At 39.6% G+C, this 15367-nt stretch overlaps 1 protein-coding gene across 1 annotated transcript in view; it reads right to left on the bottom strand.

The window, feature by feature from the left end:
* Window positions 1–15367, bottom strand: part of PEX14 (peroxisomal biogenesis factor 14) — a 69037-nt gene that overhangs the window by 9192 nt on the left and 44478 nt on the right. Inside the window, exon 4 of the mRNA XM_068171588.1 lies at window positions 4685–4807. Within this exon, the coding sequence (XP_068027689.1) occupies window positions 4685–4807 (123 nt within the window). The remainder of the gene's footprint in view (window positions 1–4684; window positions 4808–15367) is intronic.

Here is a 15367-nt window from a genome sequence, read left to right as displayed (position 1 = left end):
TGTCACTTGTGGTATCTGAAGTCTCTTGGTTGTCCAGTTCTCTCCCCTGAACTTCTGACTAAAAATACTCTTCTATGACAACACAATTTGTTCCAGGCTGAGCTGCTGTTGTACAGGGTTAATTACCTCAGGGGTCTGTGAATCCTGCCCATGGCTGTCCTTGATGGGCTGTCCCAAACTCTCTCCCAGCTCCACTGACCTCTGAGCAGGAAGGAGACACACCTGTAGGAATCCATCTGCTTTGCCCTTTCACCTCACTCATCTCTCCCTGCGTTCCTTATAATGCTTGAGCTAAGAACATTTTATTGCCCCCTGGTTTTCATTATTAATGAAAAGGGACCAGAATGATCTTTCCTAAAGTTCAGAGAGTCTATAAAGACAAGAAGCTGAAATGCCATTTTACTCATTTTAGAGATGTGTGAAATCTGTCTTGTGACAAAAAAAAAAAAAAAAATAGTGCAGGGGGTGGAGAGAAGTGAGCAAGCAAGGGACGCAGTAAAGGCTCTGCACTGACCACAGCAACTTCACAATGTTACAGCGAATGTCACAGCTCTGCCTAAATTCCTCACTCAACCTTTCTTTTTCTCTGCAATTCTCTAATCTAAAGCATGAAGAGAGGCTTAGGAATTTCTCCATTTTAAGCTCCATGCTCACACCGACTGTTTGCATATCCTCAATTCCTCCACTTGTAAAACAAAAAAAATCAGATAAAGTGAAAAAGCACTGACAGCCCAGTTACTTTAGGGGCTGCAGAAGTAACAAACCATTCTACTAAGAGACCTTCAAAAGTCAAATGGAAGGGACACAGATGTTTTCTCCAGGTATAAGTCTGTGGTTTTGCTAAGTATATTTAATTTCCCCAGCAGTCACTGAGCAAATAATTAGGCCTTGTGCATCCAACTTAAGGTCAGCTTCACTAGTATCCAGATTTAAAACTGTAGAAACCGATGCTGGAAGAGGTGATTTTCCAAAAGAAAACAGTGAATCCATGGAAAGGTGTTGGGGCAAAAAAAAAAAAAAAAGAGTTTGGATTCTAGTTTAATTATAAGAGGAAACAGTCTGTATTCTACAGGCTTCCACATAATGAAGACACAAGGATGGGAAAAGAAGATCCAAATGACAAGAAAAAAGTCACTGGAGCTGATTTTTAAGCAGGTGTAAAATCTGCACAAACCCCCATAAACAGAGCCCATAAATACCATGGGGAACAGCACAGACAATACCTGGATGATAAGCATGCAGCTTTGCACACCTTGCTCAGAAACTCCCCCGAGTTTGCTTGTAATTATATGGGTTAGAAAGGTAAAAAAACCCAAAATCACAAACAACAAATTAATCATTTAAATATTTAAAGTCAGATTTTTGTCCTCACTGCTGGATTAGTGTATTTCATAACACCAATAGCAGACAGCCCTGTTTTTTTACTGGGGGTTCATTTTAGAGCATGTTTAAACTAGTCAGATTGAGTGATGCTTCCAGCAACTAATCGCATGTCAAATAAAAGATATTTTATGTAATAAATTACTGCTACAAGTAATTCAAATGTCATTTATCAGTTTTATTATCAGTCAGGCAAAGTCTTGTTTCTCTATATTAATCAAATTCAAGCTTTCTTTAAGCTTTTTTTAAAGCAGTTTTGACACCTCTTGGCAAAAGTACAAACTGGAGAGAAGGAATTACTCCTCCAGAGCAAGAGGAGAAGTAGTAGACCTGGTATTGACCTAAAATACTAGAAATTTAATTATTGTCTCTTCCCCAAAGAAGCTGTTATACTTTCTCTTCAACCAAACCCAGAAGGGGTTCAGCATACAAGACCTATGCTAATCTGACGGGCTTACAAGTGCGCTTTTTTTCTCGTTAACTCGTCAAGAATTAGGAAGTATGTATACAAAGTACAGATACTTCCAATAAAACATTAGAACATTAAGTTCAATTGTACAAAAGGAAGTATTTAAGTGGTAGGAATTTAAGAAATAGAACAAACAGTGGTGGCAACAGCAGGAGATCAAGGAAGCAAATTCAAAAGGGGTACCCAGGATTTATTGCTGTGACTCACAGGAGTGGGCATCTCACACTTGCATTACTGGCAACATCATCAGCTTAGCTCTTGCTTCATCCCTGCTGAAGAAATGCCTGAGAAGGTTCTGAACCATCCTGAACTTCTGTACTTGTAACCCACAGTTCCAATGTAATTTTTAAACATGAAGCAGCAACACCTTGTGGGAAGAGGGTGCAGAGAGAAATTAGATTTCTTAAAACACAAGCCTCTGTTTTCAGCACAAAACCCTCCTTATTTTGCTTTTTGTGTAGAGGTGTCAGAACTACTCAAAAAAAAAAAAAAACCTTAAAAAGAACCAAAGATATCAAACACAAAGTGGTTCACAGCCTTGAAGACCTAAACTCTAGCGGATCAGATGTTGCTTCACATGAAACTCAGTGTCTGCTTTGGGGAAGGCAAATAGAGCTTGCAGTCTTTTTCAATATAAGCTCTTCAACATGAGTTGTTCCCATTGCCAAGTCAGTGTACACACTGAGCAGCCTCTCTGTCTCCGTAGTCATTTAGATATTCTTTCAAACTTCTAATCTAGCAGCATTCCAGCTCAGTGTCACAAACACTCTGTGAGATGATAAGCATAACAGATAGACAGAAAAAGTAGTATCTATCTTCCTCTGTACATGGCAACCCCTGACGAGACTGTGAAAGATAAAGTGGCTTAGTAAACTATCACAGAAAAAACTGTCCTGAAGCAGATTTGGACCAATTCAGAAGTATTCATTACAGGATTAGCATCCAACTGATGAAATAACCTACAGCAAACGACACACCTTGAAGGAGCACTGAGCCACTGCAGAGTCTCATCCATCAGGCCTAGAAAAATTCACATATTCCTTTTGCAGCTCTGATACCATGGAAAGCACTTAACAGGAGGACAACAAAGACGGATCCATCATTAACACCCACCAAGACTACACCAGTCAAGAACTAGAATAGGGCACAGATGAGAACTAATCAAAACAAGTATTTTGGTGAAAGAAATACCATGTATGTCCAGCTATTTATTCTTTTTATGCATCCATTAGAGGTTAAGCTTAAATTGTAGGTCTACTACAAATGGCTAGAGTGGGAAGGAACAATATCTAATGAATTCATTGTCCCCCCCTTCTCCAGTTCTGGGGGCTGCCGAAAAGGACTGCCTCACAGGGAAAAGATTTGGGTTCAAATTATTTCAAAAGCACCAACCAGATCACAAAGCTACAGCACAAGTTTACAATTAGAACCACCGTGAAGGCTTTTATTTGGTGGTATTTTTAGTCACCTTTGATTTCCAAGCATTACAGAATCATACTTTCAAAATTCTCTTTCAAGCTGTTACTGGGAACACTCTGATGTAGAAATTGTTGTTAAGATTCCTACCTAGCAAGAAGAAAATGGGAGCTGCTGCTTTGGGGAAACCCAAAATAGAAAAAGGAAAACAACCAAAGAGTGATAAAGCTGCCAGGGTTAACAGTGATGACGGTGTTTCCCAGGCTGAACTGCATGCTTCTTCCCTGCTCTACTCATGCTAGTGGAACACTGCAATAAGGGAAGATTAACTCTTCCAGTACTAGGCTGTGGTAAGAGTTATCGGAATGAGCAATGGACAGCACCAAGAGGGACCTGGCCCTGCTTCTACAGCCAGACAGCAGATTTTGCTTTCCTGGCATTTTCTGTGGGCTACAGCAGACAAGAATTAGCTCAGGAGGCAGAATTCAGCCCTAGAGTTCACCAGCACACACAATACAACAGCCATAAATATTCCAGTTCTGAGCCCACTATTATCACAAACGTTTTTCCTCTCAAACTGTGCCAAATCAGAGCAGCTAAAATCTCAAAAAGTAAGCCTAGTACTGTCTCCAGCAATAGCAAACCTGTGCCATAAACCAATAAACACAGCTCTAAGTGGAGTGTTACATCAGTCAATATCTGCCATAGAGCTGTTTAAGAGCAGCAACAAAATCCTATTCTTTATACTTGGCAGGTAAGTGAAGTGATTTTCAAACTACCAGACACACATGTGAGCTGAACAGCTTCTTTTGATGGATTTTTAATGGTGTGTACTTTGGTTTTTATTGTTTGGAGCTTAGATACTTTTTTGCGAGGTTTGTTTTAAAATGCAAATATATATGTAAATTTTGAGTCTACACAGATTATGTTGGGACTCTACAATTTCTTTGAGAGTGCATTTTGTACACAAAAATCATACAATCATATCCACATAGTCTACACTGAATTTCTGCTGTCACCTCAGATTATTTAAGATCAGAGAGAAAAGTTTTCCAAGTTTTAGAAGGGGAGACTGAGTCCCACGTTGACAAAGTGCTTTTCTGACACCCTTACAGTGTGTCAGAATCTAATTTGCATTGACTTTCCACCTTCAGGTCAAGAGGTGTCACAGGCTGGTATGGATGATATTTGTTTGTAGACAGTGATCATTTGTATCTCATTTTCCTTGTGCAACATGATCTTGTCACAGGCATCAACAACCACCAAGTGCATTCAAAGTAACATTTGGCGTCTGAATCTGACAAAACGTATGCCATCAGCTGAACTGAAATCCAGGATGTGGCACACAAATCTGTGAATGGCTGCAGGAATCACAGCAGAAAGCAACTGGGAGCAGGTATTTTTCAAAGTGGCACTCACTATACACCACGGGGTGAGGAGGCTGAGCTGGCACCGGGAGTGAGGAAGGACCTGGGGACTGTGGCTCCTCCGCGCTCGTGCCCGACTGCTGGAAAGCCAGGTCGATTTCTTCATCTGTCAGGCCTGGGGGAGCAGAGGAAATGAAATCAGTTTAGCACCTTTACCCACTTTATGCACACATAATTAAATTCTCAAGCCAGGCAGAACCCTTTCAAGCTGCAAAGAATTTTGGCACTGACTTGAGCAGTAATGCCTCCCCAATTCTGGATTCACTGGAATGTCTCCCTCTCTCTTCCTCTGTTGCAATTTAACCTTAAGCGACAGAATATTAGCCTCAACGCTGCTTCCAAATGTGGCTCATTCAATTTCCTTAATTTATCCTTGAGTTTATTGCTGCTTTTGAAGTAGCTTTCTATTGCAATTCTCCATTCTTCCCCCGAAAAAAAGATACCATCAACTGCAAATGTGGCTCATTTTAATCTGTAATGGTGTAAAAAAAAAAAGAGGGGAAAAAACTAACAATAATGCATGAAAACAGACAGGGAAACAAAAAACTAATTATTGGGTTAGACGACTAATTAGTCTAGATCGTTTCCAAAGACGGGAATAATTTGCTTTATTTTATGACAAATGCAGAAATAAAAAGAAAAAAAATCAGGACTGACTGTGATTAGTATGAATGGGACACAGAATGTAAGGAGGAAATAAAACTATAACAAAACAGATCAAAACAAGGCCAAGCCCAACTTTCAGCTGAGCATTGCCCCGGCCCATTGGTGCATGACTGGATTGCCCCAGGGCAGCCTGGTTTTCATTTCACACAGAGCTGGAGGAACACTGCACACATGGTACATGTTGTTGCAGTGACTCCTGCCATCAGGAAATGCCAGGATGACCATCTGTAATTGGCCACAACATATGGAAACTATTTGGCTAACAAGGGGGGAAAGAAAAGCAGCTAAAGGATTCACAATGACCAGCATCTCTGAAGAAGGAAGCACAGCTGGATTATTTTTTCCAACAAGAGAAAACATCCTCTAGAAAAGGAATTTAGTACTCAGGTGGCAATCATGAAGTGGGAGCTGGACAGCTGCGTGTCATTTACTCTCCTGCACAGAAGCACATAAAAACCCAGTGTCCCTGCTACGAGGAACACGTGGAGCGATTCGGGACCTTTCACCATCCATCCAGGGCATGCAAAAAAGCTGAGAAAGAGGGAAGTGAGAATATGGATTTAAGGAAGGAGATTTAGAAGATAAGAGGCAGACCCCTTAATTCTCCCATGATTCTTGAACGGACGGAGCACAGTGAGGAAAATGGTATGAACAGGCTAGCATTGGGAAAAAAATGGGGGAATACTTTCTCTCCATCACCCCCACTTGAGATCCATAAAGCACTGCTGATGGATGAAATTCCTGTACTTAATACTTTAGAAACCTAGCTTTTTAATGTTACAGAGAGATGCAATATAGAAAATGGTCAGGCCACTGGACATATTAGCTAAGTTGCAAGAAATTTTTTCAGGATCTTTTACTTCACTGCATACTGGGGGGTCTAGACAGAATAATCAGTAGCACAAACAATATTTCCAGAAATAAACACACAAGTCTGTCTCAGAACTGTTATTTAATATCATAAGCACTAACACAGTGCTTGTGGTATTCAGAAGGCTTTATAACTATTAACAGATCTTCCCTCTATTCCTGTGAGCATGTGAGAAGCTGTGAGTTCCTGTGAGACACTATTCATCTACTCCACCAAGCACTTCAGAGAAGTTCAGTGACTTCTCTAACAACAAAATACTGTCAGTGTAAGAAACAGTGTCAGAAATGGAAAGTTCCTGATCTTGGGTCCTGCAATCTGACAGAATCACCCTGTGACTTGTATTTGATGCATGGCTCAAACAGTAAGGAACCAAAACCACACAAAACAATATGGAACAAGACTTGCAGTGAGAGTAATAAAAGGCAGATAAACACAACTCAGCATATTGCTCAACTCACGAAAACAGTATTTACAGTGTCTAATCCACGTTAAAAAGCAAAGTCCAATCAGAAAGAAACTGCTTTAACCAGCTACTAATTATCCCGTGTAGAACCCATAAACAGATGCCAACACTGCAGATCACCAGCAACTACTGAATTTCATAAAGATGGAGACAACATTAGTTGCTGGCTGCAAATGTGGCATTTTGTTCTATTTCCATGCAAATCTGATAATATTTAACACTTAGAAACATCAGAAGTAATGGAGGATCTTCGTTCTGCAAAAAGGGCAGAAAACAATGTCAGTTGTTTCATAAACATACCATATTTTCATCCTGTTTGAGAAAGAAGCTAAAATCTTTTGCAAATAAAATGCACCTCTAGGATTATTCTGATCTTGCCAACTAGGGAGAAGTATCACTGTTTCCATTTAAACCCTGCTGTGCTGTGAAGAAGAAGCTTGATGTGAACGATAGATTGATAGGGAGCCTTTCACATTGCAATTCCTGGTTTGAGTAGTGCAAATTAGAATTGTTACTACTTCCTGGACTACTCTGCTGCCTTGTCAAGTGGTCTTGGCCACGGTACTAGTGGCAATAAACAAAAGAACATCACGACTACCTCCCTTCTTAATTATCAGAGGAGAAGACTGGGATTGCCTGGAAAACCTCTTCTTTCATCTGGACGAGATGCTTTTAAGGCATTGTGATCTTGGCCTCAAGATCAAGGGAGTCCTGGAGCTGATTCCTTAAGCATATGTATGGATTAAGTCTGCACGGTGGACACTCAGTAATGACAAGTCATCTCTGCACTCAGAAATATACCTGTCTTCATGCTGGTCATTTCTCACACACAGTAACAAAAATGGACAAGATATTCTAAGGCTCTCCTCAGGCAATTATAGCTAACTTCATCACATTTCCCTTTGGAATGATTTTTTTTTTTCAAATTCACCACATATATATGCACACAGTATGAATTTTCCATGCCCAAATTATTCAATTTGGATATATTAATTACATACCAAAGTGTGAATTTCTAAACCAGATCTAAGTGTCTTCTGTTCCAATATCTCATCTTGCTTTATTTTATCACTGCACTACATGAAAAAATATCCATGTTCATTCACTGTTCTAATCCAGCAGGAAATTGGTAACCCAAAAATAATACCACTGCCCTTGGATGCAAAAGCAGTGTCACAAAAACTGGGGCTTTGTGTCTAGTACAGGTCTCAAACAGGTATCTCAAGAAAATCACCTCAGTTAAACAGTGGAATTGCTCTAAATCCACTTTCCAACACTCTGGAAAACAAACATTTCCGTTGTTCTGCGGCTGCAGTAAGATCAAGTCCATGCAGAATGCAAAAGGTTAAAAGGAACAATAAAGGAAACTGCCAATTGTAAGTGAATTATATTTGGCTTTGAAAGCTGAGCCACGGCTATATTATAAAAGGCATCTCTTTGCGTTGTTTACCATCACCCTGACTAATGCAGACCTTTTTTTTGTTTTAAATAATCTCATGCAAATTAGACACACACTTCCTTCCAGTTGATTGCTATCTGCAAGGAATAATCTAACCGCAGAGGGTACTGAGCAAGGACTGAGCTGAGGAGAAGGATGCACGGAAACCGTCTTCAGAGCCCCACAGAATGCAAACCTGCTCCCTTCCCCCAGCCATCCGTCTCATTCCCCTACAGCACCACAGCCATTGCAAAGAATTAGTCATAATTTTCACAAAGTTTTAAAAATTCCTTTTCAGGCTTCAGGGTGTTGATTTGAATAATCCAGCACCCACGATTGTTTTGCACTCAAAGGCTCTTGCTGACCCTCTTTTTTGATTGTCGCTGCTGCCACTCAATTTGCAGGCATCACTCAGCCTCTGTAAATTGTAGTCAAACACAGAAACAGAGCAAGTCAGAGAATGAAATGGGTTGTCAAAAGCATCTCTTAGTGCCTGCACCTCGGGTGTTGTATAAAGACCTCTTTGGTACAAGAACTTTTAAGACTTGACTGTCTGTTTATGTCCTTTTTTAATATCTCTTACTATATAACGACCTCATGTACATCAAAATACTGTTCCTCTTATGATCACTCTGAAGTAGAGGAGTACTTACAGTACTGTTACCCATATTTCACAGATGAGGAAGAGGTGAGATACACAGACATGAGAAGTGCTCCAAGGTCAGAGCTGAACCTCTGGCAGATAGAAAATAAAACCCAGGAGATGTTTTACCTCTTTTCTGTCAAAACACAGTAGCAATAATTGCAATGTAAAACCCTTCCATGAGCTTAACTAGATGAGGCACTGCTTTTTCTTCTTCTGATGCAGGCTCTGGCATATTAGTGACAACCCTCTTCCCGTCCCAGGCACTGAAAATATATTTTTCTTCGTTATATTCCTCCTTACATTGCTCAGTCCAGTAATTCACACAAGATTTTCACAACCTGAAGGCTACATCAGTTTTGGGGAGACATTTCTGTTTAGGTGAAATGAAGAATTCTGCCATAATAAGGAAAGGTGGTGGGAAAAAATCACTTTCTTTGTGGGTTTCCAAAGGCAGCTTTACTTCCGCCCTAGGAGACCACCCTGAAGCAACCCCCCACCCACCCTTCAGCAGGGACAAAGGGCAGGAGAGGGTGTGGGGCAGGGGGTGGCAGCTGCTGGCTTTTTCCCACAGACTTTCTATTAAGGTGAAAACAAAGTAGGACAGGACAACTTGTGTAGCTACAACAAACTGTGACCACCTGAAGTTAGTGCCTGGTATCACATGACTAAAAGGAAGATCTGCTGGTCGGCACCCTGAAATGACATTACACTTCTGTTCCTGGAAGCCACTGAGTCAACTCTGCTCAGAAAGAGTATGGCCACATTTTAAAGGAATCATCATAAAATCCTTCTGGGATCTGATCCAGACTAATGATTCCACCTGTTCAGTCAGTTACATGCAGTGCTGGGTGACTGCTATCAAATCTGTCTCCTACGTCCGACTCTGTGCTCAGCTGAATGTATTTCAAAAAGGTCAAAAAGGCAAAGTCTCCTGATCCATTTTCTTCCACACATGGTCATTCACGAGGTTGAGCCCAACCCAATATCTGAACAAAACCTAAGGTTTCGGAAACATCACTCTGATTTCTTCCCCTTAATTTACAATGAGACGCTGCATTTGAATGTAATCCTGCTACTGCACTTCCAGCTGAAACTTTAGTAAAGGAACCCACACATCAAAGGAACATGGACTGGTCTCAACTGTCAGGCTGAGAAATGCAGAAATAAAAGTAATTTGAAAAGTTGCTGAAAGGGCTTTGAATTCATACAGCTCTATTCATCTATGAGACTGTTAATTATGCAAGTGCAATCTTTCAGAAACATGATACACTTTAACCCATCAGGGTGACTAAGCAGCAATCAGAACTGATAAGGTGCTCTAACCTCATCTGCACAGCACTAAAATAAGGAAGGAAAATCAGACTAACAGAACAATGCTAGGAATTACACAGTGAGTCAGCCAGGAATGAAAAGGTTAAAATAAAAAGTATTTTGGCATAACAAGTATAAATAAATAAATAAATAAATGCAGCAGTTTCTCTTCCTAGCTAAGCTTTTTGGAGTCTATAATAAAATGAAGTGTAATGGAGGAGAGGAGGGCAATGTCAGAGGGTGAGGGTTTGGGAGAGAGGTTGTTAAGTATCTCCCTCTCCTCAGCTGTGTTTACTCCATTTACAGGATCCCGGGTGATTGATAGACAGACAAAAGAAAAGCAAGCAGATAGTAACCCCCCTCTGGGAGCACCAGCAAAGGGGATAACTCCTGACATCATCTAGAGCCCCAAACTCTCCTTAGCCACTTGTAATTAAAAAGACAGAGCAAGATATGCAAACCAGAGAAAAAGTAAAAGAGGATTTTTTTTATTATTATTTATTATTAACATTTTGTTGGAACAGTAGAGTGCAATAAGGACTCTCAGAGCCGTTAAAAGTCGTCGGGTGACCTGCAGACCCCTATTTCCCAGAGCCTTGTATAAAATTGAATTTTTTAAACATAAATTACACGTAATGACGACACTGTAAAAACTAACAGTAATGGAAAGCTGTGCTGTATTTCATTAGCCTGTATTATTCCGTGCCACCTGATCCAGCCGGGCCTTGTTTATGAGTTAGTGTGTTAGCAGATGCCGATGGAAGCATTTGCTTCGACCTTGCTCTTCTCATTGGGGCATGAAATTACGACGGCAGCACCTTGATATTACAGCCATAAATACAGTAAACTGCAAATTTAAGCCAACGGCTCCTATTGTCTCTGAACATAAAGCTGATCGGTATTTATTTAAAAGGAGAACGAAAAAAAATATTATATATCACCTTGTTTATGGGTCCAGTGTCCCCCCTTCCCCTAATCTGCCTTATTCACTTGGTTAAATACTAAACAAACAAACTAAATCCTCTCTATTTTCTACTGATTAAATATTCTTATGAAATGGGTATTGTCTTCAGAAAACTGGATCAAAGTATTTTCACTCTGAATAAAGAAGGACAAGTGACTTGCTTAGCATGTCTCGGAATGGAAGAAACAGAACAAGTACTACAACTTTTCTTCTCAGTTTTATATAAATGAGAAGTTCAAAATGGAAAATGAAAAAGGTGCTTCTGGTCACTCATTCACATTTGTATGAATAAGAAACATATTTTCTTCCAGTTTTCTATTTAAAAATATCTCCCATGTTACTATTATTTCAAAACAAGGAGGGGAAAAAAAAAGAAATTGCAGTGAGGTTAATTGGAGGGGAAAAAAACCATGGGATTCCTTGTCTGAGGCAGCAAACAGTAGGGAGAATGCCTCACTGTCCTATGGGCATTTTGGGTAAATACCCAGCAAAATTTATCAGAGGGGAAAAAAATCAAACACAAAGGCAAAAGGACATTGTAATATCACAAAGCATACCACAGCATAAATCACAGCATTATAAGTCAGTCCAAAATGCATTTCACTGGTAGTTTCAAGGCAGGGAAAATACAGTTTCACTTGCAGCAAGAGAGGTCAGGTCTTCCTCTTCTAATGTAAAGTAAGCTCCTTACTTATATCAAGTATATTATGTCTCTTCCAGAAAAGAGAAAGAAAAAAGAGAAAAGAAAAGAAAAGAAAAGAAAAGAAAAGAAAAGAAAAGAAAAGAAAAGAAAAGAAAAGAAAAGAAAAGAAAAGAAAAGAAAAGAAAAGAAAAGAAAAGAAAAGAAAAGAAAAGAAAAGAAAAGAAAAGAAAAGAAAAGAAAGAGAGAGAGAAAGAAAGAAAGAAAGAAAGAAAGAAAGAAAGAGAGAAAGAGAGAAATAAAGAGAAAGAGAGAAAGAAAGAGAGAAAGAAAGAGAGAAAGAAAGAGAGAAAGAGAGAAAGAAAGAGAGAAAGAGAGAAAGAGAGAGAGAAAGAGAGAAAGAGAGAAAGAGAGAAAGAGAGAAAGAGAGAAAGAGAGAGAGAGAGAGAGAAAGAAAGAAAGAAAGAAAGAAAGAAAGAAAGAAAGAAAGAAAGAAAGAAAGAAAGAAAGAAAGAAAGAAAGAAAGAAAGAAAGAAACTTTTAGTAAAATTCCCAGTACTAAGCTATACATTTGAGGGGTCAAGGCACTAAGAGGAGAATTCAAGGAACAACATGCAGGATGAAAATAGGACTCATGCTCAGGATTCTGCAATGCCAAAGTCCCAGCAGATGGAGTGCTATCACAGCCTCAACAGGATTTGGACACCTCTTTCTTGAATTAATCTACAACAAATCTTCAGGCAGCAGACAGCATAATTCAACAGGTATAATTTTTGCTCCACAAATAGTCCAAAATAGAGAAAAAAAAAAAAAGGAGATAGCAACATGACTCTAAATCAAGCAAGACAGGTCCAGAAGTCCTCACCAACCTGAATTACAGAATCAGAAGTTTTGTTACAAAGTCCATTTACATTCCTACACAAACAAGTATATGCAAAAACACAGAATAAATTCAAACTTGGGTACCTTCTTCTGAAGACCTGTCTATTACAGCATCATTCTCAGAACACCATGGTCAGCAAAAAAGACAGAAGAAACAAGTCTTTCTGTAACATAAATAAAAATCTACTAAAAATGGAAGGAGATTCTATTTTCTCATCATCTGTGATGGTGTTATTTTTATTTTTAGGTCTCTTGCCTCCAGCTTTTCCTTTCTATTATCACACAAGGATAAGCAGAGTACCTGATGGAGAGCCTCCTTTGAGTGGACACTGGTAGATTATGTCCACTTGCCTGCTGCATGGCTAGAGCTGGACACACAACACGTGTGACTAACCTGGAAGCCAGTGTTGCCACACAGGAACACAGGACAAACGTTCAGCCAGTTCATGATGTGAACACTACATAAGAACAAAAACCTCTGCATATTTGAAATTATTTCAAATTAGTATCTACTCGGGGTTTGAAGACTTTGAAGACTATGCAAGGGATTCCAAGGTAGCTTATCAAGAATAGGACATAACCAGGGCTCTGACATATGTTTAAAAGAAGTCCTTAGAGAGCAAAAAATGCAGCTAATGGAAGAGACACTACTCCAGTAACTATAGTGCTGTCATGACTCGTTACCACAACGGACAGCTCCTTAGAAATAAGACCAGGCATTCAGAGAAAACAAGTATTAGGTACACTAAACGGGTACATTTCCAAGCACATCCAACCCGTGACCTGTAAATTCCTGCTGCTATTCCTGTGGAGAAACAAGTCTCACAGTGATGGTTCCCGATCCTCATTATTTGTATCGTAATACTCCTCAGAGATCCCAAAAGGCATTCACTGGGCAGGTATGGTGCCAGGAGCTGTGCACACCGGAGAAGGCAGTCAGACCCAAAGCGTCCAACAAGCAGTGTGAAGGAAGGACAGGCTGCAAAGAAAAACCCTGCACATAAAATGAAGTAACTTGCCCAGAGTACACATCAGACCTATGCAATTTCCTATTAAATTGGGAACTACAACACGAAACATTCTGTAAGGGTGAAAGAATATTAATTTGTTCTACGTGTTCATTTCCAAAAGCAGCCCAGTTGGATACATGGCCCTTAAGAAACCCATGCACCACCATAGCTTATAAAGCTTACCACATATTTTAATAGCAGCAGTGACAGAAAACATTTGTGCTCCAGGTCCATTTATCTTGTGTGAACAAAATATATTTTGTTAAGCAGCTTGTTGAGCAATAATAACAAAATTATTAGCCTTTGGCTACTCTTTGATCTGTGATATTATCTTTAGGAGCTTCTAAATAGAAAGCCAGAGGTGGTCCTAAATTCGAGTAAGGTAAAACACCGGCAATACAGGAGGGTTGGTTTTGATTTACCTTCAGAACACCAATTTTAAATTGTATTTCCAACAACTTGAACCAGCATGTCACAAGAATTCCAGTGCTGATCCAGAAGGAGCTGGCCAGGGGGGATTTGCAGTCAAGCAGACATTTGTAACTCCAACTCCTTTGTTACAGCAGTGAAGCATCCCCAGTGCTATGGGGGTGAACACAGACTGTATCAGGTCTGATCTTGATGCCCGGCCCTTACATGGAACCCTGGATCAGTCACTGCTGATCTGGGATTACTGGACTCTGGCTTGCAATTCTAGAACCTGCCACTCTTTCTGCCTAAATCGGCATTCAAAAGAAAGGAAACATGTAAAAGAACAACAGTTTCAAGCCATTATATGAAATTTTTTAACCAGATTTTTCAGGACATCTGAAAGATGCCTTTGTTTTATATATAACAATGGGGAAATCTGTCCTGATGCACCATTTCTGTTTCCTTGCATTACTCTGGAATTACTGATTGCCCCAAAAACACTAACAAGAGCACCTGGCTATTCACTGCCTTAGACAAAACCAGTCACAGAGCAGCTTCTGCAGACAAAGATGAACTGCAGTGTGAAGAGCAACTTGCCTCAATGCTATTTAATTCCTCTTTTACTTTAAACTCTAGAAAGGAACAAAACAAACACATTTGTACAGACTTATCACAAGAAAAATCATATTAAGTGTCTGGAAATGAAGTTTGAGTGTTTGAAGAACACACAATGAAGCAGTGAACACACAGTGTGACAGGGCACACTGGACACTCCCTCTGTCAGGAAGCTGCTATGGGGAGCACGGAGAACTCGTAGCTACAGCTGCACATTTTAAGAAAATGTAAAAATGCATGGAAATGTATATGGAAAAAGATACAGAAATGTAAAGAGACCAACAGTGGGTGAGGAGCCATGAGCACATGCCTTTTTCTGACAGGTATTTTCTTACAACCTTATAGAGCATCTTGGCTCCTCTAACTCAATTTCTATAAAGTGGAATTAGTGTTAGAGACCTGTGAGGCAGGTAACATCACACTAAGAAGATAAGCTGAATTAAGAAAATTACATCTAAATGCTACATATTTGATTATTATGGTACAAATGTTTCAGGTAAATTTGGTTTGCACTTCCCCCAGAAAGACAGAGATGCTACTACACTACTATAAAAAGACAATGTCAGCAAGAATTCATTACAGATTATAAATCACCCTTGCTCCTCGTTATTCTGTTTTTGAGAAATTTTTTACATGCCATTAAAATATTTGCTGAATGTTACTAGAAAGGGAGCCACCTGTAAAATTAAAGGCTAATGCTGCCAGTAACAGTGTTGAAATACCTTCTGTTTAAAAGACAAACCTACTTTGTAATTTTT

Source organism: Anomalospiza imberbis, chromosome 23 (assembly GCF_031753505.1).
Source record: "Anomalospiza imberbis isolate Cuckoo-Finch-1a 21T00152 chromosome 23, ASM3175350v1, whole genome shotgun sequence".
Classification (NCBI taxonomy): Eukaryota; Metazoa; Chordata; class Aves; order Passeriformes; family Viduidae; genus Anomalospiza; species Anomalospiza imberbis.
Note: the sequence above shows the minus strand (reverse complement) of the source record. Positions and strands in the feature narration are given on the sequence as shown.